Here is a 26,912-nt window from a genome sequence, read left to right as displayed (position 1 = left end):
AAACAGCTACCTGATAATACCACCACAGTTTAAGGAAAGTATCATGCTGTCCTGAAGAGCTTCAGGCAGGAGTCAGTCAACTTTGTTTTTTGTAAATGGCCAGGTTGGTAACACTGTAGGCTTTGCAGTCATACTGTCTCTACCAGAAGCCCTCAAATCAGCCATTCCAGCTCAAAAGTAATCATGGACAATACATGCATGGATGTGTTTCAGAAAAATTTATAAAACCCTGGAGTGGGCTGGATCTGGCCATGGGCTATAGCTTACAGACCTCCGACGTAAAGAAAACAGTGCCTCCCCTTCACACTTTCTGGGTGGACACAGACACGGCAACACAGTGCGTCGGCTGGTCTTTCCCAGCTGGCCCACGTCCCGTCTGTGTCTTGAAAGTCCTTGGCACACCTGTTCTCACAGCTACCCTGTCTCCTCCTACAATATCCCATCTTGCTCTTCCCCTGCCTAGGTATCCCGCTTTACCTGAAGAATGAATAAGCTGAAAACCACCCCAGGGAACTTCCCTGGCAGTTCAGTGGTTAAAACTCTGGGCTTCCAAATCAGGAGGAACAAGTTCAATACCTGGTCAGGGAACTAAGATCCGACATGCTGTACTGCGTAGTCAAAAATAAAATAAAAAGCTTTAAAAAAAAAAAGTTCCTGCTCCACCTCTCTAAAAACAAATAAACAAAAAACAAAACAAAAAAAGCAAAAGACAAACCACTCCAAGTGCTCCAAACTAGGCCCAGGGAGCTGCTTGATCATTTTTTCTGCTAAAAACCCTCTCTCCAGGCAGTAACGCCATCCTTGTCTCTATTCCCGATGCCGAGTTCAGAGCCCAGGAGAAGCCTGGCCTGTCTCAGCACCAGGTTATAAATCACAGATAAGGTAGCCGCCCTGTCCCTGTCTTTCCATCCTTTCAGATTAGTTCACTGTCAGGAATACATTGCTGCCTGTGGAGGATATGAGGCCACTTGGAAAGGGAGTGGGGGAAGAGGAAGTGACGGGGCAGGGATTTGTGAGCCTGTGGGCCCAGCCTGGCCTCTCATATCCTCCACTCACCCTTGTCATAAATCAGCCAAAGCAGGGACCTGGGAGGTTAGCATAGAGCCTATCCACCATCCACAGAGCGGCAAGAATCATGGCCTGTGGCAACATCTGCGAGGCTCCTAGTGGAGGTGCTGTCTTCTAGAACAGGAGACAGTTTTCCAGGGCACCACAGTCCTGAAAGGATCTGGGGCCGACACTTTTCCTCTAGGGGTTTTGCTGTGACTCTGGAGGTCAGGAGACTAAAGACCCCAATTAATACCCTGCTCTCACTTCTCCAGCTTCTAGACTCACACTCACTGAAATCTTAAAACCCAGCACCAAGAGTCCTCTGGGGAGACTGCAGGGCCAAAGGGCAGCCTCACCCCATCTTTGCTTTAGAGCAGCTGTGTTTCTACACGCTTAACTATTAGGATCCCAGGAGCTGTCATCTGAACAAAGATTCTGTGGCTCAAAACAAAAAGGATATCCCTGGTCCAGTGGCTAAGACGCTGTGCTTCCACTGCAGGCGGCACAAGTTTGATTTCTGACTGGGGAACTAAGATCCCACATGCCACACAGCATGGCCAAAGAATAGGGGAAAAAAAAAAAAAACGTTCAAGACCACCATATTAGATGACCTTAGGTGTAAGAGGGTCCTCACCCCTGCTTCAGCTTGGAGAAGTCTGTTTTCACTGGACTTTTATATTAGACATTGGAAAAGGAAGTCCCACCGGGAAAACAAAAATAATCGAAAGCTACTGATTTAAATCAACCCTAGAGGAGCTCAGCTTTCAACCAGCAACCCTCCCAGGAGGGCAGATCTATGAGTCAGGGGCCAGGGCCGTTAGCCCCTCCCAGAATGCATAGCCGCGGCTTTCAAATCACCTTTGGCTTTTGCTCCCCACATCATTCCCCCAACCAGCACACACATCAGTCTTTGGAAGTGAAAACAAAAGGCAAAAAAAAAAAAAAAAAAAAGGCTGCTGGAACAACCAACACCAACATCAATTAAAAAGCAAAACTCCTCTCAAAGCAGAACAAGATGTTCCCTTGGCCTAGAGGGCCCGGCAACTCCTTCTCTGCCCAGTAAACTCGAAGACACTCAAGGGCCACCTCCTGCTGCCTCCAACACTGGAAGGCCGCTCCCGCAGCATGAAGTCAAATGTTCTCCCCAACCCCATACAGCCTCCAGGACCTGTGCTGTTGGACTAACCACCTGAGAATAAGCCTCTGGGGAGCTGTCAGGAACCCATCTGGTAAAAGGAGGTAAAGCGGCAGGGCACAACTTCTGAAAGAATGACATAGCCCAAGGACACAACATAAACCAATCAGAATCAAATGGGACCAGAATGGCAGACAAGACTAGACCTTAACCAACAAGTGAAATGACAAACCCAGAGGTGACAGCTCCACAGTTAAAAGACCAAGGAGTGGGCGGTGGCCCAAATCCCAGAAATCTCTACCCCCTCCTAAAATAGCTGGAATAACCCTCCCACTCATTAGCATATGAAATTACCCAGCCTGGAAAACTAATCACAGCAAATTGCCGGGCGCCACTTGTCCTCTGTGATGCCCCACACTGTGTCTGGAGAGTGTGCTTCTCTCTGCATCTGAATAAAACCACTTCTTACCTAGCACTTTGTCTCTCACTGAATTCTTTCTGTGATGAGACATCAAGAACCTGAGCTTCATTGGGTCCTGAAACCAGGTACTGTGGGTTTTGGCTAGGTTTGAGTCCCAAGCAGGGCTTTGGCTGGGTTCGAATCGCAGCCATGTGGGTTTAAGTCCCAAACTGGATTTTGTCTGGGTTCAAGCCCCAGTCTGAGGTAAACGGTTTCAATCTGGATGGAGTGTGACAGACGGGAGTTTCATGAACGCTGTCAAAGGGAGCCCCAGGTGAGTTGCAACGTTAGAACTAGGGAGCGATCAGTTCACCTCACCTTCCACGCCCGAAAGATATGTCAGTTATGTGGTTGAGCTACTACACAGAGTGAGAATGAGGTAAAATACAGCTGAATTAGGCAAACCTGGGGTCTGACCTCGCTCTTCAAGAGTCAGCTTCAACACCACCGCCTCAGGAAGGTTTTCCCCAGTTCCCAAGACCACGCTGCTACTGCTGCTGCTAAGTTGCTTCAGTCGTGTCCCGCTTTGTGCGACCCCATCACTAGGCTCCTCTGTCCCTGGGATTCTCCAGGCAAGAACGCTGGAGTGGGTTGCCACTTCCTTCTCCAATGTGTGAAAGTCAAGTCGCTCAGTCATGCCCGACTCTTAGCGACCCCATGGACTGCAGCCTACCAGGCTCCTCCATCCATGGGATTTTCCAGGCAAGAGTACTGGAGTGGGTTGCCATTGCCTTCTCTACGCTGGGACCCTCATTATCTGTGCTCTAATCCTCTCCAATGTGCAGTCACCACACTTGGAATCAGAGAGTTTTTGTGCTGCTTCTGTAAACTCTGCCATGTGGGGGGCAGGTCTGTATCTCCAGGATCTAAGCACTGTGCTTGACACATAACAGAGAATCAAGAAATCAATGACTAAATGAAAGGAAAGAGTGAGGGAAATGAGTGTTTATTAAATTTTAGAAGCCAAGGCACATGAGAACCTAACTTGAAGAATGTGGAATTAAAGGCCAAACAGCTACTCCTTTAGGTCAGTAATTTTCAAACTTGCCTGTGCACCAGGATCACACAGAGGCTTGTTAAAACATGGATTGTTAGACCTCAGCCCCACATCTGGGGATTCAGCACATCTGGGGATTCAGAACATCTGGGTGCAGCCCCCGAATCTGTATGGTCACAAGTCCCTGGGTGCTGCTCACGCTGCTGGGCTAGGGACCACATTCAGGGAACTCTGGCTTAGGTACTCATTTGGCATGATTATAACATGATTATAAAAATGACCACATGTTGGCAGAAAATTGTATTCAATCAGATAAATACACTCCTTATCTTTGCAAAAAAAAAATTTTTTTTTTTAAATTTCTATAGAGAATTCATGGACTCCCAAAGAGTAAGCACAAAAACCTAAGGATCTCCCAGATCTGGTCTAGGAGTGTTAATCCAAATAACAGTCTTTGTCCTGATTTTCTGATTAATGTATTGAGCTTGAACGTCTTTCTCCTTGCTTTTTTCCCCAACTATGTTTAAAATAGCAAAAAGAGCCTTTGGTTAGATTTAAGGTCAAAATTACATGGCAAACTGAAAAAAGATGCATTTTTTTTCATCATTTCCCCCATTCAGCATTTTGGCACTTCAGCATTTCCCCAAAGCAGTTTGAAGACTGGAATGGAAGTGATTAAGAAAGTGATTTTTCTGCTAAACCCCACTGCCCCTCCTTACCTCTGCATAATCAGCCACAAGGTAAAGCTCCACATACTTCATGGAGTGTAAATCTTCCCTTTTCATCTAAGAAAGAGACAGAAGCACATCAGAGCTATGGAAATGGTGGACTTGGCCTCATTTCAAAACACTGCTCAGAAGCGGTGGAGTTAATAAGCAGTGAACCTCATTACCAGGTTCCAGAGACAACTTAGCTATGATCGTCTCACCATCACCCTCACTAGACCCTCTGCCGGCCATCTTGGTTATCATGGGAGGCTGCTCTGGGACACCGGGTCCAGCCCTTTAGTCTCCAAAAATAATGAGCTGGCTGTCCAGTGCAGACAGAACAGAGGCCAGCATACTGTGAGGGAACATGCTGACAATCAAACTCCCAAAATATTTAAACCACGTACCTCTATTTTTGGTATAAATAAATACAAGCATTTTGTGCATGTGGTTAAGCAGCTATTTCAAAAAGGGAGGCATATTTTTTTTCTCACATTTTAAAGTTTCCAAAATCAGCACCTTAGAGTATTTTAAATGAAGTAATGTTTTCACCTAAAGCAGTTATTCTATCAAATGCAAGGGTTTCTCACACTCAACAATGACTTAGACTAAAAGGAAAACTTCCTTGGTGGTCCAGTGGTTAAGACTCCACGCTTCCAATGCAGGGGGCACAGGTTCAATTCCTGGTCAGGGAACTAAGATCCCACATGCTATGTGGCGCAGCCAAAAATTTATTTTTAAATAAACAAAAGGAAAAAGCTATTGCCTCCTTCTTAGCCATCTCCATTCAATTTAGAAACACTTCTGGATCCAAGGAAAGGGTGCTCAGAAGGGATTATCTCCCGGCTGACTCTTGTACTGAGAAACTCACCCTGCGAGGTTGCTTCTTGGTCTGGTTTGTATACTGGGGGACCCAGTCCCTGGCGGTGGACTCGAATCCACAGTTCCCGAGAGGCAGCTTGAGATGTTCGGATCTGTAAATACGGTGGTGGCTCTCACTGTCAGGAAGGGGCTCGATGATATAGCTGAGGTTACTGCTCACTATAATCAGTCCTCTGTAGACAAGAGAATTAGAACCTCTGGTCAAAGACTATGGTCCTGGAAAAGCCCCTTGCTCGGGCCTCAGTTTCCCCATATGCAAAATGGCACAGCTGGTTTTGATCACTGCTTTTTAATTTTATTAAGGGGTCATGTACTCCCTGGTGAGAATCTGATGCCAACTGGGACCTCCTCTCCAGAGAAACGTATGTGGACATGAGATGTGGTGCACAGTTTCAGGGTGTGAAAGCCTATCATGGAGAAACTCGAAGGTTCTAAAAGGGCTGGAATAGGGACAGTTAAATCTTGTAAAGGATGGTAGGGCTAGAATTCCAAAAAGCCTTCCAATCCCAAACATGGCATACAGCAAATCACAGGTGAAAACTTTATAGGCTGAGAAAGAGACGGTGTGTTTAGGACAGGAAGAGTGCTGGTCTAGGGGAGAGGAGACCCAAGTTCTAATCTTAGCTTCAGTATTAAATTGCCAAACGCTCTTCAACAAACTTCTTCAGTCACTCTGTGCCTGTTTCCCCAGATGCAAATGCCAATGCTAATTTTCTAACTTCACAGGACTCCTGGGACGATTAAATGGAAAGACAAGTATCTTTGTTTTTGGAAGCCAAAGCTAGAGTCATCAGCTACCAGCCCCAGTCTCCCTGGATCAGGAACGCAGCTCTGTGGTGAGGTGGTGGCCACAACCAAACATATGTGACTACTTTTTTCTCTGGGTTACATATGCTAACCTTGAACTCAGAATAAAGATGTATATTTGTTCATTATATTCTTTCACTCATTGAGTCCTTACTCTGTGTTAGATGTAATCTAGACACAATCCTTGTCCTTGAGTAACTCACATTCCATTTGGGGACAGACAAAGATTCATTCCACAAATGCTTCCTGCTATGTCAGGCATTGTGCTAGTTGCTAAGGATGGAGTAGTAAACAGGACAGATAAGATTCCTGCCCTCATGGAGCTTAGAGTCTGAACATAGGAGTAAATCACTGTAGCATGTAACAGTGGAGAAGGCAATGGCACCCCACACCAGTACTCTTGCCTGGAAAATCCCATGGACAGAGGGGCCTGGTAGGCTGCAGTCCATGGGGTCGCAAAGAGTCAGACACGACTGAGCAACTTCACTTTGACTTTTCACTTTCATGCATTGGAGAAGGAAATGGCAACCCACTCCAGTGTTCTTGCCTGGAGAATCCCAGGGACGGGGGAGCCTGGTGGGCTGCTGTCTATGGGGTCACAGAGTCGGACACGACTGAAGCGGCTCAGCAGCAGCAGCGTGTAACAGAGAAGGCAAAAAGCTTTCCCCACCCTTAGCCCTGATGGATTGGACACAGCTGCATGGAATGCTGCATCATTGAGGCTTCTGGGCCCTTTATCTGGATTCGGTGAGAAAGAGTGCCATGACTTATTATCAATCACTATCACCAATATCAGTGGAAGGGACAGCAGAGGCCCATGTAGCAGGTATGTATCTACCATCCTTGACTCTACAAGATGAAAACTAGAGCAACGGAATGTGACCAGGGCTCTGGGGAAGGAAGATCCCAGTAATGAATCCCAGGAGTCCCATAGCATTTTGTGTGCTCCAAAACCTCAGGCTTTATCCACCCAGAAATTTCAGAAGGTAAAGGACCTGGCAGGACCTCTCTTAGACTGTCTCAGCTTCCATCCCTACCCTGGACCCCTCCAGGTCCCCGCCCAGGTTTTGCCCTTTGGGAAGAGCCTGCGAGGCTCTCAAGAGACAGCGCCAGGTCCTAGTCAGCAGCAGCCCTTCCTGGAATCCATCTCCGGTTGACCTCGTTCCAGTGCCAGGGAGCTGACGACTTTCCGGCTGCCTCACCCAGGCTGACACAGCAATCCTGAGCCAGCCCCCAGCGGGACACCTAAGGTGCTCCCTGAACAGCTGGGGGTGGGGATGGAGCAAAGACCAAGGGTCATGTCCGCTCCTGAGTCCAGACGGGAAAGGGCAGAGGGCAGAGCTGCTGTGGGCATCCTGTTCCCAAGCTATCTGCTCATCTCGGCTGACCAAGGCCCCTCCCGACCCCTCAGTTTCCCCCAAAGGCTGCAAACACTGGAAGCAAAGGGCCTGACCACAAACCAGGTGACAGCTTTGTCTGCATTCTGCTGTGGCTATGGAAATAACTCAGTGGGTGGAAAGTCCCAGTGTAGCTGACAGGGCATCGCCTGAACAATCCTCTAGGCCAAATAGGACAGAGACCACACAGGATTCCAGTGCACAGTGAACAGCAATCGAGCTGGTTATAAATCACTGAGTCTGTGCTATTGACCATGCACTGTGCTAAGTATTTTACTATTCACACAAACTTCTATGATTCTTACAAATATTATCCTCATTTTACAAATGAGAAAACTAAGGCTGCCGCTGCTGCTAAGTCGCTTCAGTCGTGTCCGACCCTGTGCGACCCCATAGACGGCAGCCCACCAGGCTCCCCCGTCCCTGGGATTCTCCAGGCAAGAACACTGGAGTGGGTTGCCATTTCCTTCTCCAATGCAAAAAAGTGAAAAGTAAAAGTCAAGTCGCTCAGTCGTGTCCGACTCTTAGCGACCCCATGGACTGCAGCCCACCAGGCTCCTCTGTCCATGGGATTTTCCAGGCAAGAGTACTGGAGTGGGGTGCCATTGCCTTCTCCGAAACTAAGGCTCAGAGGGGTTAATTAACTGACCAAAGTCATACAGACAAAGCCTGGTTCTCTGTCCTGGGATCTTAACCATGACTTCACTCTGCCTCTGTCACAACAGCCCTGTAGAGTGGCTATCAGTGACAAAAATCAGCAACTCTCCTCTGAGGTGTGCTTGGCCATCACCCAACTCGCTTGTCTGAAGTAAGACACCAGCTGGGAGAGGCACTGTCTACTTTTCCTTTTTAGACACCATTTTGGGGAGAGTTAATTATGTGCCAGGCTTCCCAGAGTAAAGAGTCTGGAGTAAAGAGTCCCCCTGGCAATGCAGGCATTGCAGATTACCGGAAATGGCTACCCACTCCAGTATTCTTGCCTGGAGAATTTCATGGATAGAGGAGCCTGGAGGGCTCTACAGTCCACGGGGTCATGAAAAGTCAGACACAAAGGAGTGACTTAGCACACAATTATATGCCAAGGGCTCTGCATACAATTGTTCTTATTTCATTCCCACATTAATGCTATAAAGCACCATCATGGCTCCCATTTTATAGATAAGGAAACTGAGCCTCAGAGAGATTAATTCACAAACTCTCCTGGGTATTGTGTGGCCAAAAACTTAAGGTCTGGCAGAGTCTAGACCCTACTCCCTTAACCTCTGTGCTATCTGCCTCTATCAGTGAGTTCCAAACCTATGAGTCAGAGATAACAGGATAAAAGCTCCCAGAGCTATCCATTAGAATATTCTACAGAATGTATTTAAAATGTCTATGTCCTAGAGACTGTCACACAGAGTGAAGTAAGTCAGAAGGAGAAAAACAAATATTGTATATTACCACATATACGTGGAATCTAGAAAAAACAGATGAACCTATTTGCAAAGCAAAAATAGAGACACAGACATAGAGAATCGGGATAAACTGGGAGACTGGGATTGACGTACAATCATATACAATATATAAAACAGGTATCCAACAGGACCTACTGCACAAGCACAGGGGGAGGGGCCGGGGAAGGCCTGTATCCAGGCCCAGTCTAGGAACTGCAGATTCTGTAGTCTGAGCATCTGCACTGTGAGCAAGCCCCACGCAAGCCCCTGCACAGTCACACTCAGCAGCTCTGACCTGGAGCCCAGGCTCTGGAGGGGCCCGTCTTTTCACGGAGCTCCAAGCAATGCTGTTCCAGGGAGTGGGCAGATTACCACTGGAGAAACACAAGCTCAGAGTGACCCTGAGGGTCCTTGAGCAATAGGACTCTGTGGCTGCTCTCTGCCCCTCCCTCATGCGGTCCCCCAAAACTTGCCTGTGTCACAGCTGCCATCCCCCTACTCCCAAGGGTGGAGAAGAGGCAGGCAGGGGCCCCAGCACGTCATAGGGAAGCCAGCTTTGAGAGTGGGGGGACATGTGAGGACCTAGTTCCTAGGGGCCTCCCCTCTCACCACCCCCAAGCCCTGCTAACTGTCCTTCCCTGAGCACTCCCCAGTCATTTCTCCTCCTAAACATCTCTGTTGATCTAATTTGTGAAATGTAAGCACTGGCAGAGCTTCGCCTGGGGGTGGAGGTGGGGGCTCGGGAGGGGGACCCAGGAGGCTGGGTGGCCAGGACCTCACACGCAATTCTCCACTCTGCTCTGCATCCTATTCCTCATTGTTGAGAGCTTGATACAAATGAAATTGTACAGAGGAAGCCTGGCAGGGCAGGTCAGGCAGGCAGCGGATTTAACCCCTGAATGACTGCTGGACTCGCCCAAATGCATCTTTCCAGGACCTAGTTTTGAGAACAGCTTCTTGGGAATTAGTCCATTCGGAGCTAAACCTAAAGGGGACACAGCCTACAAGGCTACACCCAGAGCTTCCTTAAGAGGTAATCACTCCATCACCCTTCTTTCCTTTCCTCAAAATGTGCATGCAAGTGAGAAGGAGGGAGTTTCAAAGGCAGCACTGAGGGGAGCCAAGAAGGCACATGGGTGATGTGATCCCTCTGGGATGGGGGTGGCAAGGCACAAGCGCAGAGCCTGGGCTCAGGAGGGGGGACATACCTGGATCAAAGTCTGGCTCTGCTGTCTGCTAGCTGTGGGGCACGGCACTCAACAAGACCGCCCTCTCACAGGGCTGCTACGAAAAATGAAGTCATAGGCAGTGCTTACTAACCATTAGGGTAATATTTTAAAAGGACAGCTAACAGTCATTGGGCACGTATTATACACCTGACTGGTACAAGGCATCTTATCAGTAGCCATTCAACACATGTGTGCTGTGTGTACCTAATGTGTGCCAGGAACAGTTTTAGGCACTGGGGATGCAGCAGGCTTATAAAAAAAAAAAAATCCCTGCTCTCAAGGAGGCTGCACTCATCACCTAGTGTAAACCTACCAATGACGTCACTACTGTTGCTCCCATTTCATAGATGAGAAAACTAATGCGAGAGATCTGAAGCAAGGCATCAGGCTTTAAAGCAGCAACTGCCTGACTCCAGAATCCACACCTGGCACAACCTGACGCTGCCCTGCGAGGGTTTACTCGGTGCCTGACACACAGGTGGCCGCCTTATTTGTTCTGCAGCAGGAAGGCCAGGTGGGCAAAGGGGCAGACAGGCAGAGACTGGCTTCTTCTGTCCCAGGCGACCCGCCTCCCAAAACTCTGCCTACTCTCCCTGTGGCACAGAACTTCCGACACTGAAGGATCCTTTTCATGGTCTGGTCTACCCTCCTTTCTCGGACAAGAGGAACAAAAACCCAGAGACACAGGAATGTGCCCAAGGTCACTGAGTGAGGAGCTAGGGGCATATCCCAGGCCTCCTGTTGTCCGGCATCATTACTTATGGGCGGGGCCCTGCCGCCACCCTCAGTCCCCCAGCCAGGACTCACTCCTGCCCCATGGGCACCATCTGGGCTGAGTGAGGCTCATGGGAGGCAACAGCCTGGCCAGTGTAAAGCCAGAAGGAAATGAAATCAAACAGGGAGAGAAACACTCAACAGATCACACAGCTGAGAGGTGTGAGGCGAGATCTGAACTCAGATCTCTTGACTCTGAACTGTGAGCTCCTTCTAAGCCATCACACACACGTTCACACACATCCTCCTGTGCTCACTCTCAGCTTCGTACTCTCCCCCACAGAGTCTGAGTCCAGGGAGCCGGGGTAAGGTGTAAGCACAGTGAGTGTGGGCCCCAGAGCACAAGGACACATCTGCTATAATCCGAGCAATGCATCAGATGACTACAGGTGATCTACTCTGTGTCTCTGAGAAACTCTACATGTAATTAAACCTGCCAGACATTAGTACATAAGATACTATGCACCTATTAAATGAATGAGTTTGATCTATGTGTGTCTAAGACATGATGTTAAATTGAGGAGGCAGAAAACTAACAGAATGGTATGTACAGGGTAATCTCATTTGGATTAAAAAAATCATATATATATATATATTCACACAATTACATATTTCAATTATGTATACCCCTCCAACAGTGATTACAGATGGGAAATGAGGTTGACTGAAAGGGCAGGACAGGATAAAGAATTTTCACTTCGTTTAGTTTTACACTCTTTGTATTAATTGAATGTTTAACACACCCATTAGCTATATAATGATCATTTTTAATGAGTATTTCTTTACAAATAGACTGATCATTCAGGTTAAAAAAAATGTTTTTACTGCAATCAATACCTCTCCTGCTGACAGACAGACAGTGAGCGGGGTAAGCTGGGGACACACACATGGGCAAGTACACACAGTGTCAATCAAATCCCACAGGTTCAGTCAAGGACATCTCAGCCCAGTAATGCCTAGATCTCCTCACAAATAATCACTGCTCCTAACATTACTACTTTGTGTGAATCTGCAAAGCATTTGTGCACACAACATGTTGTGCAGGACATTTAGAAGATGAGTCCTTCATTGAAGAAAGGCTTGGGGACTGTGGATACTATGCTGTTATCAGTTGGTAAATCATGTCCGACTCCTTCCAATTCCATGGATTGTAGCCAGCCAGGCTCTTCTGTCCACGGAAGAATACTGGAGTGGGTGGCCGTGCCCTTCTCCAGTGGATACTAAACATCCCTAAGAAATGGTGTGCCACATCTTTTCCTTGGTGTAGTCTGTAAGTATCTACAGCTGCCACTCAAATCTCAAAGGGGTCAGTGGCCTAAGCAAGGTCACAAAGCATTATATCACATATCCATGTTCCTTTTTGGAAGGAGTATTTCTGAAAGGAAACACAAGAAAGTAGTTAACAATGACTACCACTGGGGAGAGGGATTCAGGAAACAGGAAGAGACCTTTTCCACTGTACATTCTTGTATTATTTGAATTTATTTTTACTATGATCCTGTATTACTTCTTCAGTTAAATTAGCCTAAAGAACTGCTTGGGGGAGAAGAGGGGACCCAGCAACAGCCTAGAAACTCAGCTGAATTCCTCTGGATTTGGATCATCACCCTGAGGATCCCACTTGGTATAAATCCTACCTACTTTCTCCAAATCACAAAGTGCTTGTTTCCAGGAGAGAAGCACAATTGCTATGGAGATTTTCCATTGCAGCATCACTTTATGAGCCTTGGTGGGGGGACAACGTGAGGGCTACATGGGTTTGAAGCCTGCTGCTGCTGCAGCTGCTCCTTCTCCAGAGTCCGAATTGAGCCATCTGTCTTGCGTTTCCAGCTCTTAAATCAGTCAGGCCCACAGACATCCTTGGTTTCTTAAGGTGTGTAGCGAGAAGGCTGGGAAAATAAGGCGGGTGGACCCCACCAGAGGTAAGTGTGCAAAACAGAAACACATGGATGGCTCACTCGGTTCTCCCCTGTCAGCATGGCTGTGGGAATGATTTATAAGTGGCTGGGCCAAGTTCCCACTGCTGCAGACCAAGAAGACAAAGGAAGAGGCAGAGAGAAGTGAGTCGCACCTGCATGTTCCCTTTTGTCCTCCTTGGGACAGACGTTGTTTACTTGCAGGCTGCAGGTGGCGGTGGCTGGGCCTGTAAACACCACTGGGAGTTGGCTGGGCTCAATCAGGTCACTTGGGCAGGGGATTTGGGGCCACTGTTATGGCCTCCCAGCCAAAGCTTGTTTCCTGCCTAATTCCCTCTGGCCGACTCAGCCTGAAGCCTTACAGAGGAGACATGGCTCGATTTATAAACAAACACGTGGGATCAGCAGCATGATGGGCCTCACGTTGGCATGCAAGCCTGGGTGAGTCTCAGAATGGCTTCACTGTGGTAAGATGACAATAATCCTGTCTGCATGCTTTAGCACTTAGCATTCTCTACCATGCCTATCATCCATGCCCACTTTACAGACAAGACTGAGGGCTCAGGAAACTCCTTTTATATGCCTGTCTTCCCTCCACCTGTGTGGGGCACTGGCAGAGAACAGACAGCCAATATTAATTTGCTGAATGAAAGGAGCAATCATTAATTGTCCATTGATGGATGAACGGATAAAAAAAAGCTGTAGTACATATATAAAATGGAATATTACTCAGCCATAAAAAAGAACAAAATAATGCTATTTGCCGCAACAAGGATGGACCTAGAGACTGCCATAATGAGTGAAGTAAGTCAAAGATAAATACTATGATATCACTTATATGAGGAATCTAAAAAAATGGTACAAATGAACTCATTTACAACACAGAAACAGAGTCCCAGACGCAGAAAGCAAACTTGTGGTTACCAATGGGGAAAAGCGGGGGAAGAGGTACACTGAGAGATTGGGACTGACACATACGCACTACTGTATATAAAACAGATGACTAATAAGTACCTACAGTACAGCACAGGGAACCCTACTCAATACCCCTAGTAACCTATATCGGAAAAGAAACTAAAAAAGAGTGGATATGTGGATACATAAAACTGATTCACTTTACTGTACAGCCGAAACTAACCCAAAACACTGCAAATCAACTATACTCCAATAAAAATTAATTTAAAAAAAGAAACAATTATTGACTGAATCAATCAAGAGAGAGGAGGGGTACACATAGAAACACCTCCTTCTGGCTCATGAGAGCTAACATGTGTAAATCTTCCCAATGACGCCTTTAGTAACATCACATTGAGAGCTTTGAATTGGTCATGGTGGGAATATTTTTATCACTATATTGGCAACTGCTAAAAACAAGGGCTTTACTTCTGTTTTTGTTTTCACAGAGCTAGTTTACCAACACACTGGGTACTACATAGTATAGGCAATTAAAACTGAGGCAATTAGTATAGACAATTAGGTTTTTCAAATCATCATCCCTTTTCCAAAAGGAAGGGAGGGCGGGAAGAGTATAAATAAATGATATTACTTCAATAGACGTGTAAATCCTACTATATGTAAAGCACCAGGGTAGGCTGGAGGAGAGAAACAGATATTGAGACAGAATTCATATTCTCAAGGGACATACATACTCAGGTATAAACTATAACTTGCACACGAGTCGTCTGGGGATCCTGGTAAAATACAGGTTAAGATCCAGCAGGTCTGGGTGGGACTTGAGATACTGCATTTGAACAAGCTCCTAGGTGATGTTGATGATGCTTCTCTGTGGGCCTCACCTAAGAAGCAAGGGTCTGGAAGGTAACCAAGTGCCCGTATGTACGGGCCGGTTAGCTATCTATTAGCACAATCTATGCTATTGTGCTATCTCAATGTGCAACCCTCACAACATGACAGAGGTCTATTTCCCTTACCCACATTTTACTAGTGACCTAGCTGGTCAACTGCTATTGGCTCAAAGCCAGGGTGTCTGGCTCACAGAATGAAGTCACTCTCTTTCCAACATGCCATCTAGATGGAACTTTTCACCTCATTTCCTGTCCTGAAGATTATCCTTGCTCCTCCCTTCTCTTCCTGCTCTTTTCACTAGCTGCCCATTTCCCTTTTTACTGCTTATAAGCACTTCTACTGGAGAAGAGCAAAAAAGTGGGAATAAATGCTCAAACTCATCAATTTCAAGTGTATGAACCATTTCCTTTACGTCCTGTATTTTGGTGCTTTGACATCTGGGGCCTTGCCCCTGTCCCCAGGGTTAGCCAATTCCCTGAGACAGAACTCACCCAGTGAGCACAGCATGCTGCTCCAATGGGGATCTAATGCTCTGGGCCACCACCCCCTTGCCTGCTCACCCCAGGGCCAGGTACCAGGCACCTAGCGACAGCCCCATGCCCCAGATCCCACTGAAACTATTAAAACTAGCCAATCCCAAGCTGCTTACCCCACCTTGCCTGTTCCTTCCCATAAAAACCATAATAAAGACTCTTGCCCATATTCCCTTCTACCCCTCTGCCTCCTGAGTGACCCTTGGGCCCCCCACCAAGCATGGCACGCCCCAACCTCTTGGGATCTTGAGTACAACCATCTTTCTAATGGCAGCTGTCTCCTACTCCATTGGCTTCCCCATACTCAAATAATAATAAAACCTCAAGTTCCTCAGGAAAGAGTATGCTCAGTCCCAGTGAATTTGTGGGTTATTTTTATCATCATCATGAAGGATTATCATTTCCCTTATCCCTCCCAAGCTCAGCCTTTCTGAGCTGGCTTGCACACATTCTCTATGGACAGCTTCTCAAAGTCCCTGCCCAAGGCCAGCCCCACTTGTCCTCAGCATTCCTTTCTTGGGGAGAGAGCCAGGGGCCCCTCGCACGGCAGGGCCTCTTACCTCATTCCCCGGCAGGTGCTCAGCGTGACACTGGACTGCTCCGCCTTCCTCACTGTCCCGTGGTAAAAGCAGTGATCCTAGCAAGGAGAGAGTGGCAGTCAGACCACAGGACACTACAAGGCAGCATGCTGGCATCCTGAGACAGTCAGGGACGACTGTACACCTACCGTAACCTTAGATCTGCAAAGAGCTTTCCCAGCCACTGTTTTATTTGATCCTCATGATATTCCTGGGAGGAGGGACAGGGCGGATGCCATCATCCCCACTGAATCGATGAAGAAGCCAAGACTCAGAGAAGCAAAGGGATTTGCTGAAGGTCTCTCTGCTGGTTGGAGAAGCCAGAATTTCAGATCTCTTTCTATAACATGATGCTGGTCACAGGAAACACTGGCTTCCGAAAAGCTTGCCTCACCACTAGAGTCACCTCTGTGACCACCCCCCATGAGAGCTGAACTGTGTCCCCACCAAAATTCACATCTACCCACTCTGCATTTCCAGTGCAGGGGGTACAGGTTTGATCCCTATCGGGGAACTAAGATCCCACCGATCATGTGGTACAGACAAAAAAAAAAATCCATATCTACTCAAAACCTCAGAATGTGATGTTACTTGGAACAGAGTCTTGATGTAATTAAATCAAGATGAGGCAATACTGGACTAGAATCCTTATAAAAAGAGAAAAGGACACTGATACACACACACCAAGAAGAAGGCCGTTTGAAGGTAGAGGCAGAGATTAGAGTGATGAAACTAGAAGCCAGTGGGCACCAAGTATGGCCAGGAGCCACTAGAAGTTGCAAGAGGCTACGAAGGATCCTTCCCTAGAGACTACAGTGAGAGCATGGCCTTGGTTTTGAACTTCTAGCCTTCAGTGATATGAAAGAACACATTTCTAATTGTCCTAAACCTCCAAGATTACAGTACTTTGCTGCAGCGGCTCTAGGAAACTGATCTATCACCCATCTTCCCTGCCTCCCTTGAATCCCCTGCATACCTGGACCAGACCTTATTTTGCACCTGTGTCCATGGACACTTGCAGGCCTGCTGCTGTGCTCTCACCAGGGCATATGTCACGGCCATCTGGCCTTCCCAACCCAGCTGGATTCCTCCTGGCTACACACTGTGAGGTGCCAGGCCCGGGGCTAGGCCCTAAGACACAACCGTGAGTAGAGTCCAGACTTTGTAGGACTTAGTGTCTTGTGAGAGCCAGTAGTAGTTTAAAAGTCATACAGAAATACAAATCATAAAGAATGGCTTGAAATAAAGTTTGAGGTGTCAGCAGAATGTTTGATAAGTAGGGTAGCCAGAGTATTTATGAGGCAAAGCAGGACTCTGCCAAGAGTGATAAAGCGCTAAACCAGACAGATGGACACAAACCAGGGCTGTCCTCAGCAGATCTATGGGTGATAGATAACAAGGGACACATTCCTATAAACTTTGTCCCAAATAGGTCAAAAGAGATAAGTTGGAGCAAAGAGAAAAAAAGTAAAATCACCAGAGCGCAGTCTGGTTCTAAGGTCTTAAAAAGGATGTAAACTATGTAGTTGCAGATACGGAAGCCTTATCTTTCCCCACCAGCGTCCTGCGAGCAGGGCCAATCAGAAATGTCCGGCATTCACCCACATAACAACAGTCTGAGTGAGCCATCACCAGGACCACACTTGACTGCGGTTGTTCCCTGGTCCCCAGCAGGCAGGCATGTGAACCAGGAGACAGCTAAGTAAGCCATTTGTCTACATTCTCCAGTTCCAGTACCGCCCAGCTGTAGGTGTGACTGCAGTGTGACATGCTTTAAATATATAAAGGGTCTTCACACACATCACCGTGTGACATAATAATGCCTGCCATTTACTGTTATTAACAACAAGAGCTAACATCTACCCAGCTACTGCTCCTGGATAAACAACTTACATAGATTTTTTTTTTTCCCTTTAATTTTGATCATAGTCTTATGAGGTAGATACTGTTATTCTCACTCTCAACTAAAGTTGGAGAGGTTTCAAGTCATTCACAGGACCACAGTGCAAAGTGGAGATGCAAACCCCAGCAGCCTGATTTCAGGCTCCACGCTCAGCCTATCTTAGCAAAAGCAGACCCAGCAAAGTACATGGGCTTAATTTGTCAAAGCTCTATTATTGGGACCTTGGAGATCCAGTGGCTAAGACTCCATACTCCCAAGGCAGGGAGGCCGGGGTTCAATATCTGGTCAGGGAACTAGATCCCACGTGTTGCAACTAAGAGTTTCCATGTTGCAACTAAGACCCAGCACAGTCAAATAAACATTCAAAAGAAAAATAAAAAGCTTTATTATCTTTCAACACTGACTCAGACTGAAGTGTTAGTCTAAGCCTTGCTGCTGAGAGCAAGCAAAAAAGCATGCTCCTTTTTCCCATCTCCTCTCAATTTCCTCATCTGTAAAATGTAATGTTGGAAGAGATGCTTATAAATTCCCATAAAAGTCAGTGATTCATCTTACCCTTCCATATCCCTGAGAGTCATATCTTAGCATATCCAATTTTCAGATGAGGAAACTCAACGTTAATATGGCTGAAAGGGTTTTTCAGGTCACACAGCTGGTTAAAGCCAAGACTAAAACCCTGGCTTCAGACCCCAAACTCTGCAATTTGTTCTACTGGAACACACCATTCCCCCAGTGACCTGACCTAGATCAGGGCTGGAACCCACGGGCCTGGCAACGAGCAGGATCAGGTTCCCAGAACTCCCACTACCCCCAGCCAAGTTTTGTGAGAGAGTGTGGTCTACAACACTTGGGTCAGCTGAAGCTAAGTGGTTTATTCCATTCCCATTTCTCTTTGGGTCTTCAACTCCCAAATAAGAATACTGACTGGGAAACCCCGGGGCTGGGTGGGGGCTTTGCAAGACCCCAGCAGGAGGGGATGTACTGAACAAGAAAACAGAGTCACCCCTACTTCAGCTGGGATGCACACTGGTCAACGAGACCTTTGGGAAGGAGGGGCTGTCTGGGAGGGAGGGGAAGTGCTCTCACTGCCCTCTGTTTGTCAAAGGCCCTCACAGCATCTCTGCCCAATCCTGAGAGCACAAAGAACAAGTACATGAACACAACAGCCATGAAGTCATCGCATTCCTTCTCAGTCTCTCGGCCTGAGGGGGCCACCCTGAGGGGGCTTTCATAGCAGGAAGCATGAGCTCATGGCAAACTCATGCACTGAGACCCATTCTTCGGCTCTGGGTACAGAAGTGCAAGAGCCCAACGCAGAGGAGGGTGCTTTGTGAGGTCATAATGGCGAGGGGCTTCCGGGGCTTGTCCGTCCCCTCCCATCTCTTCAGAGACAGAGAACTGAAGTCTGAAGTGAGGAAGAAGTTTCAACCAGGGGCCATGAAAAAGGTGTGGAGCCACAGCTGAGGCCAGCTCCCCCAGAGATGAAAGGACACGGGCTACTTTGCTGCAGGCACTGGCCACTCCCTCCCCATCCAGGAAGGTCTCAGTGAGGAAGGCAGCACTGATTCTCACATCCAAAGATCCAACATAGCCCCGCAGTACCTACTTACTTCAGAGCTCACAGACCCCACCGAAACATAACTGTCCTGTGTCCCTCTCCTCACTCAAGGGTGATCTGATCAACTCATCTGTGCTGTTAACAACTGACAGTGGCTGTCATTGTCTTCTAGGCTATTCTAAAGACTGGCAGGGCTATTTTAAAGACAGGGTCATGTGGGAGTCTTGGGTTCCACAGGAAGCTGTTGGAGGGGCACTGAGCACTGTGCTGCCTACACAGCACACCTCCCAGGTCTGCCCCCATGAAAGCCCATGATGCCCGACCCCAGAGGCAAAAGACACTGCTCCTCCTGCCTGCATCCATCTTCCCTTCTCCTTCACCCCTGCTCTTTGCCACAGAGTTTAAGAGCGCTAAGTTGCTTCAGTTGTATCCGACTCTTTGTGACCTTACGGACTGTAGCCTGCCAGGCTCCTCTATTCATGGGATTCTCCAGGCAAGAACAGAGTCTGAGAAGGATCACTCAAATCTAGAATTTCTCAACTTGGGCACCACTGACATTTGAGACAGGATAACTGCTGTGGAGGGATGCCTATGCACTGGAGAGTAACTGGCATATCCCTGGCCCCTACCCACCAGACAGTAGCAGCCACCTCCCAGTCATGACATTCCAAACTATCTCCATCCATTGCCAAGCCTCCCATCCTTTGTTGGCTAAAATGGTCAAAGAAACAAATAGAACATTTTAGTTTATTTGCACCTGATTAAAATTGGTACAAATCATCATGAAGCATATTTTCCTTGCTTTATTATGTTAGTTACCAACATATTCAACAAAGGTTTTTAAGAAATGACTTAAACCAAAATCACTCCTAATTGAGAACCACTACTCTAATCCAAGTCGGATACGACTGAGCAACTGAACTGAACTGACTCTAATCCTACAAATTCTAACAGGTCCCCTCTAGGAAAAGCTAGCAAATCATGAAATGTGTGTGATTCACGAGCTTAAATGTCCACTGGTGACCAAATGGCATGATGAAGCAAACTAAAAGACTAAACCTGAAAGACCAGCTTTAAATGACAAATTTTTGTGCAAGGGACTTCCCTGGTGGCCCAGTGGTGAAGAATTCAGCTGTCAATGCAGGGGCTGTGGGTTCGATCCCTGGTCCGGGACCTAAGATCCTACCTGTCGTTGCTGTTTAGTTGCTAAATCATGTCCCACTCTTTTGCAAGCCCATGGACCACAGCCCACCAGGTTCCTCTGTCCATGGGAATTCCCAGGCAAGAATACTGGCGTGGGCTGCCATTTCCTCATCCAGGGGATCTTTCCAGACCAGAGATCAAACCCTTGTCTCCTGCACTGCAGGTGGAATCTTTACTGCTGGGCCACCAGGGAAGCCTAAGATCCTGCATGACGGGCGGCAACTAAGCCCACGCAGCACAACTAGAGAGCCCGAACACTGCTAAGACCCAATGCAGCTAAAAATAAATGAATTAAAAAATTTTTTTCTTAAATTTCTGTACTAACAGCCAGACTCAACTTTGAGGGAGAAAAATAGCCAATATGAAAATAGCAACAAAATAAGAAAATCTTCACATCCTAAACTCACATTGACAAAGCAGACCACAAAACTTTACCCACCCATATGAAAAAGCAACTAACACCTGACTGAAACAACTGCAAATCATTTCTTTTACTTAGATTTTTGTTAGGATGTGGGTAATACAGTGATTTGTATCAATTTTAATCAGATGCAATAAGCTTAAAATATGGTTAATTTCACCTTTTTAGCCAGCAAAGCATTATGAATCCATGAAGCAACAAATTCATATGTTGTTTTTCCTGCTCATTCCCTGGATCTCAGTCAGGGAAAACAGTTCCTTCAGCAGAGGCATTGTCTTGACTGAGCTGCTCTCCTGGCTTCCTAGGGGTGGGGTTGGGACAGGGAAGCTGCCTGGGAGATATGTGTTGATCTGAACTTACCTCGGATTTCAGGTTGGTGGTTTGAGCGTCGCCACTTGGAGTATAACGCGTTTCTGTGTAGGCTGGAGCAAAAAGATGCCTGAATAGAATAAAAAAAAGACATTTGTCTCCTTAGAAAATAGACTTTACCCTCCTGGGAACAGTAGCCAGAAATCCTAACTGAACCTGGTAGAACCACCCCCAGGCATCTCCATGCAGAAGAAACAGGGCAGCCTTACAGAAGGGCTCAAGGAATAAAAAGAAAAGCAGAATGAAGTTGGTTATGAATTTTGTGTTCACTGGGATCATCACTTAATTCAGCCACAACCAGATGCTGCTGAGCACCAAAGCAGTGATATTAGATCTTAATTTGTTCTGGGTCCTGGGAAGATCATGTGCAAACACACTCACAGAATTTCCCAGGGTCTGTGGACCCTACTGTATACCTTAATTGATTATTTTCCCAGCACATCCACTAACTTTTGGTATCAGCACACCAACCATTCTTTAAGGGAATCCCTCCTCCCTGTTGCAGGTTTTGTTAAGATTGACAATTGACAATCAAGGTATCCTACCTAGCCTTGGCCCACTGTGCAAGCCAAGCCTATGGAGTAATGCTGCAAGAACGTAACAGATGGGAGCTATTTATCTGCTCCTTTGTTCCTGCTACAAGGATTCTGGAAGTTTCCTTTGCCCATCTTTTATGAGACTTAATGGTTCAGATTTCCTGAGACCTGGTTCTGTGTGTTACCTTTTCAATATTTCTTTTTTTTCCTTTCTAAACCTGGATGTCGGTTTCTCTCCTGTTACAGACCTCTAGAAGTTGACGTTAAGAATCCTTCGCCCAAGGCAAGGTGACCCCAATAAGGCTTTTAGAATTTCTCTGAAAGTTAAAAGAGAAATAAAAATGCCAAATGGATTCTTCAACTAGTTCAGCCACATTAAAAGCAGAATGAATCTAAAGAAAATCGAGGTTAGGAAGCAAAATGGTTTTTAATGGAAGGCATCATTAAAAATTGGAGTCTAACAAAAAAGAATTAAGTGGATCTATATCTTTTACTATGGAAAGATGTTTAAAATGGAGTCAGGAAAAAAAATTTTTTTTAATAAAGTAAAATGGAGTCAGATGAAAAATTTCAGGAAAGTATATACTTTTAAAATCCCTTTAAATGAAAAAGTAATAGCAGTATACACTAGGGCATGCACTGACAATAGCTGGAGAAGGACATGGCTGTCGGTAGTGCTAGTGATCTCAGGGGACTACAGAAGATGTTCACAATGTAAGCTGTATATTTCTGAAAAACTGGTTGATTGAAAAAAATAATTATCATGTGTTTATTTTGAAAATGGAAAATCTAATCTGAAACTGCCTTTTAAAAAAAGAAAAAAATACAAGCTGATGCCAGCACAGAAAGCCAAAGGAATCCTCAGGGACCACCCTGGTTTTGTAAGAGGTGACATTTCCCACAAGACTGGGTCACTGAAGAGGGTTTCCAGGGTCACTCCAGAGTCACTTCCAGCTCTAAGTTCTGGGACTCCAGACTCTCAGCTTCCCCTCCACCCCCAGAGCACACTCAGAAGGCAAATGCCACAGAGATCTTCTCCTGCACGATATCAAGCCCTTCACCATCCAGCCTTGAACAAGAAGAAAAGAAACCCAACAGGCAGATGTAAAAACAAAGCAAAGCAGAAAACCTAGTTTGTGTAGAGAAACTCCAATTTACATGGCAAGTTTGGGTCAGTAGCTAAATTGCCAGATTTTTTCTTCCTCTTTCTCCTTAACATCTAACCAGCCAAGGATCTAAGGGAAGAGTCACTCATTTGTCTGAAGGAGATAAACTCTAAGCCCCAAGAGGACAGAGGCCAAGCTGTTTGCTCACCAGTATATACTGATGCTTAACATTTACTCAAAGGAAGGATGTGTTAACTAATTACTGAATGAATGAATGAGTGAGTGAAGGAGGTAGTCACTGAGCATGCTAGGAGCTTAGGGCATGGTGTGGAATCTGAGAGACTAAGCTTCAGCCCCTGCTCTGACATTTACTATCTCTATAGCCAGAAGGGAGTTACTTTACCTCTCTGAACCTCTGTTTCCTCTTCTGCAAAAACCCTTCTGCTCAACAGAGTTGTCATCAAAGTAAAATGACATAATGCATGAAAAGAACTTAAAATCAGGCCTGGCTCAGAGTGGAGCTCAGGAAACGTTAGTGATTATCACAATTGCTTTCAACAGGGATTGTGATGGGAAGAACTGAGAAAAACTGGCGGAATTTACCTATTTCCTTCCAACTCCTCCCAGCCATAAACTCCCCAGTATATCACTTGAAAGAGGCGAGAAAACAATGAGCTCATTCCTGCAGCCCATTTCTGTGGTCTACTTTACAGACTGCATAATGGATGGCCAGGCAGGAGCTCAGAATCTAATGGTTCATCCCGGGTGCCAGATGTGAATGTTCCCACAAAGTGCACTTCTGGAACCACATCCTCAGCTTCTTCTACATCTTGGGAGTTTAAGGGGTGGGGTGGAATATTCATCTAGTAACACCACGATGATCCAAAAAAGAGAGCAATCCAGACAACCTCAGAGGAGTCCAAAGTCTTGTCAGTTCTCAGCCACACGTCCTCAGAAGGGTGAGCATCTTTCTACACCTTCTTGTTCTGAGGTTCTGCCTCTGTCACTCAGAGCCTCAGCATTGAGAGAGACCTCAAGAATCATTAAGCCAAACTGGCTAGACTATGTGTTCCTGGAGAGCAGGGAGCACATGGCTGCCTTGTTCAAGGTTTCTCCTCCGCTCCTAGCACCAGGCAGGTTTATTCTGTGAAAAAGTGGATGAATGGATAAATGAACAAACAAATGAATCCCGTACCTTGTGTAGGAATCTGCCAAAGGGCCATCCTGCAATGGAAATCTCCAGACCACCCACTCCATTCCTGACCGCATACGGTAGTTAGAGAAAGTTGTTACACTGAACCAAAAGCTACCTTTTTCTGTAATCTGTACCCACCGGCCTCATTCTGTCTTCTGAGTCTACATGAAACAATTCTTCCACCTAACTGCCCTTTTCAGGATCAGCAGCAGCAGCACCACCTAGGAACTAGTTTAAAATGCAGATTGTTAAAAACAAAACAAAAAACAATGCAGATTGCCCGGCCTTATCCCAGATGGCCTGAAGAACACAGAAACTGATACTGGAGCCCAGACATCTGTTGTAATAACTCTGTGAATGATTCTCATGCAGAACCACCACCCTAAACCGCAAGTTCGCAACATATTTTTAAGGCAGGCAAACTTCAGAAATATCCACCTGTCTCACCTTTCTGCATCCATCGCACCCTGTATCTTTCTGAGCTAAAGAAACCCCAAAAAGTTGCCATCAAAATAGCTCATGTGTATTTATTTAAGTGTGAAATCATTCCACCTTCATAACACACCTATGAGGACACTGTGACCTCAAGACCTGTAACTTGTCCAAGCTGTCACAGCACAGCGTCAGAGGCAGGTTTCAAAGCCAAGTCTGTTAGACCAGACCACTTTTTAAGCAGCTGTCTGCTCTGTCTGTATTAGAAGTGATAGCTGAGTGATAGTTGCTCAGTCATGCCTGACTGTTTGCAGCCCCATGGACTGTAGCCTGCCAGGCTCCTCTGTCTATAGAATTCTCCAGGCAAGATTACTGGAGTGGGTTGCCATTTCCTTCTCCAAGGAAGGAAAAAGCATATTAGAAAGCAGAAGCATAAAATGAAAACATTGTCAGCAGTAGTCCAAGGAACAATTTCATGGTGATGACAGCAGTTTTAAGAACATGTAATGCCACAAAAAGGAAGCTCCTGGCTCTTAGATGTGAGACTATCTGCAGAGAAGAGAAAAGGGGTAGCAAAGCAAAGGGCAAGATAAAGAGGATGGACATGTAAGGACTTCAGCGCTATTTCAGTTGCTTTTTTTCTCAATAATCCTTTCCCCAAATGGGGTTGCAATATTAGCCAGGAAGGTCATCCTTCCTTCTAGAAGCAAAAGGAAGGGTCATGTTTCATCACTACCATCTGTGCAATTATACTGATTCATAAAACTCTGCTTTTAAATGCTCCCCAGTGCCCCCAAGCTAGGCCCATCTATGTCCCCATGCCCAGGTGGTGCCTTGGCACTGCTCTAAGCACCAAAGACGATCCCCTCAGAGACAGGGCCGCAGAGCCCCTGAGCGGCCCAGCTCAGCCCAGCCGTCCCTTCTCCAACCACATCTTGTTCTCATCTCCTCTCTGACAAGGGGCTGGCTCAGCAGATCTGCAGGAAGCCGTCTCTCACCACTGGAGTGTATTAGGTTTTTCAGGAAACGAGTTGTGAGTGATGTGCATCCAGGAAGAGAGAAGGACTGTCCAAGATTTCCCACCCTGCCCCCTCCTTTTTCTGGCTTTGACAGAAAAGCAGTTTCTGAAGAAGTGCCTCCCACCCGTGCCCTCAGGGCTCACAAGCCCATTGGCAGGCAGAGATCACACATCATCCCAAGGCTCAATGCAGTGCTCACTCTGGGAGAAACCCTGGCTGCGCTGGCCCCAAAGTCCTCAAGCAATCTCCCGACTCTTTGCGTCTTCTGAAACCCAACTGGGAAAATAAACTGTCCTCCAACTACTGGACATAAAATGTAAGGTCACTCTTCAGAGAAGGACAACAGAATTGCCCATGGTGGCCTGGAAACTGTACACTCGGCCAGACCCCAAACACGCTGCAGTTTCAACAGCCCTGACTCACCTTTTCCAAGGCTCACAGGCCTCAAATCCAGAACTGTCCCTTTAATGATTATATGTTATTGTTTAGTCGCTAAGTTGTATAGACTCTTTGCGACCCTATGGACTGCAGCCCGCCAGCCTCCTCTGTCCATGGGATTCTCTCCATGGGATTCTCCCAGCAAGAATACTGGAGTGGGGAGCCTTCTCCAGGGGATCTTCCCCACCAAGGGATCAGACTCTCACATCGCCTGCTTGGCAGGCAGATTCTTTATCACTGAGCCACCAGGGAAGCCCTTAAAGGCTATGGACTTGTCAGACCAATTTCAAATGCTTCTTAGAAACTTCTAAGAAACTTCTTAGAAACTTAGAGAAATAAGTTTCTCTAAAACTCCTTCTGGGGAAAGAGAAGTGACAGGACTAAAACAAATTTGCAAAACATCTTCCTGAGTTCAATCCCCCTACCCTGCTACTACAGATAAGCAAATCAGTGAAGACAAGTGATAACAATTTCCAAACTACCTTGAAAAACAACCTACCCAGACAAGCTCAGGATAAACAAACATTAGTCTGCTCACCCCAGTGGCTATTTTTACTGACACCTCCTTCTCCCAGGTCTTGTTTTGTATCTGGCTCTTTCAGGAGTATTGGGACAATTATACACTGGTAGTGCTTGGGAGGTAAGCTGTGCCGGTCCCTCTCCTCCTCTCTGGGGGAGCTGCTCCCTCACCCCATCCACCTGTGGTGCTGCTAACACAGGCTCTTTCATTTCTCACTCATATTCCTAAGGCCGTCATTATGGGACTCGCCACAGTAACACCACACCCGGAAATGCTGTGGAAAAATATAAAACCCCAGGCCCCACTGAGAATTTAAGTCTCTAGAGAAGGACTCAGAAATCTGTATTTTTAATAGTTTTTCCAGGTGATGCTTTTTCAGGCCCTGGGAATTCTACTCCATTATACCAATTTTAACATTCTTAATTCTTTTTCTCATTTCTAGCCTCCTAAAGCACCCTCTCAAAATCTAAAGATGACACCAGCCCAACCTAGAGGGCAAGTCCAGGGC

The 26,912-nt window shown here is 46.6% G+C and overlaps 1 protein-coding gene across 1 annotated transcript in view; it reads right to left on the bottom strand.

The window, feature by feature from the left end:
* ADAM19 (ADAM metallopeptidase domain 19) overlaps positions 1–26,912 on the bottom strand; it is a 93,048-nt gene that overhangs the window by 32,613 nt on the left and 33,523 nt on the right. The window contains exons 4-7 of the mRNA XM_040241437.1: positions 21,150–21,228; positions 15,687–15,763; positions 5,221–5,404; positions 4,362–4,427 (exon numbers count right to left, since the gene is read on the bottom strand). Of these exons, the coding sequence (XP_040097371.1) occupies positions 4,362–4,427; positions 5,221–5,404; positions 15,687–15,763; positions 21,150–21,228 (406 nt within the window). The remainder of the gene's footprint in view (positions 1–4,361; positions 4,428–5,220; positions 5,405–15,686; positions 15,764–21,149; positions 21,229–26,912) is intronic.

The sequence above is a fragment of the Oryx dammah genome, unplaced genomic scaffold, assembly GCF_014754425.2.
Source record: "Oryx dammah isolate SB20612 unplaced genomic scaffold, SCBI_Odam_1.1 HiC_scaffold_5, whole genome shotgun sequence".
In the NCBI taxonomy this organism is placed as follows: domain Eukaryota; kingdom Metazoa; phylum Chordata; class Mammalia; order Artiodactyla; family Bovidae; genus Oryx; species Oryx dammah.
Note: the sequence above shows the minus strand (reverse complement) of the source record. Positions and strands in the feature narration are given on the sequence as shown.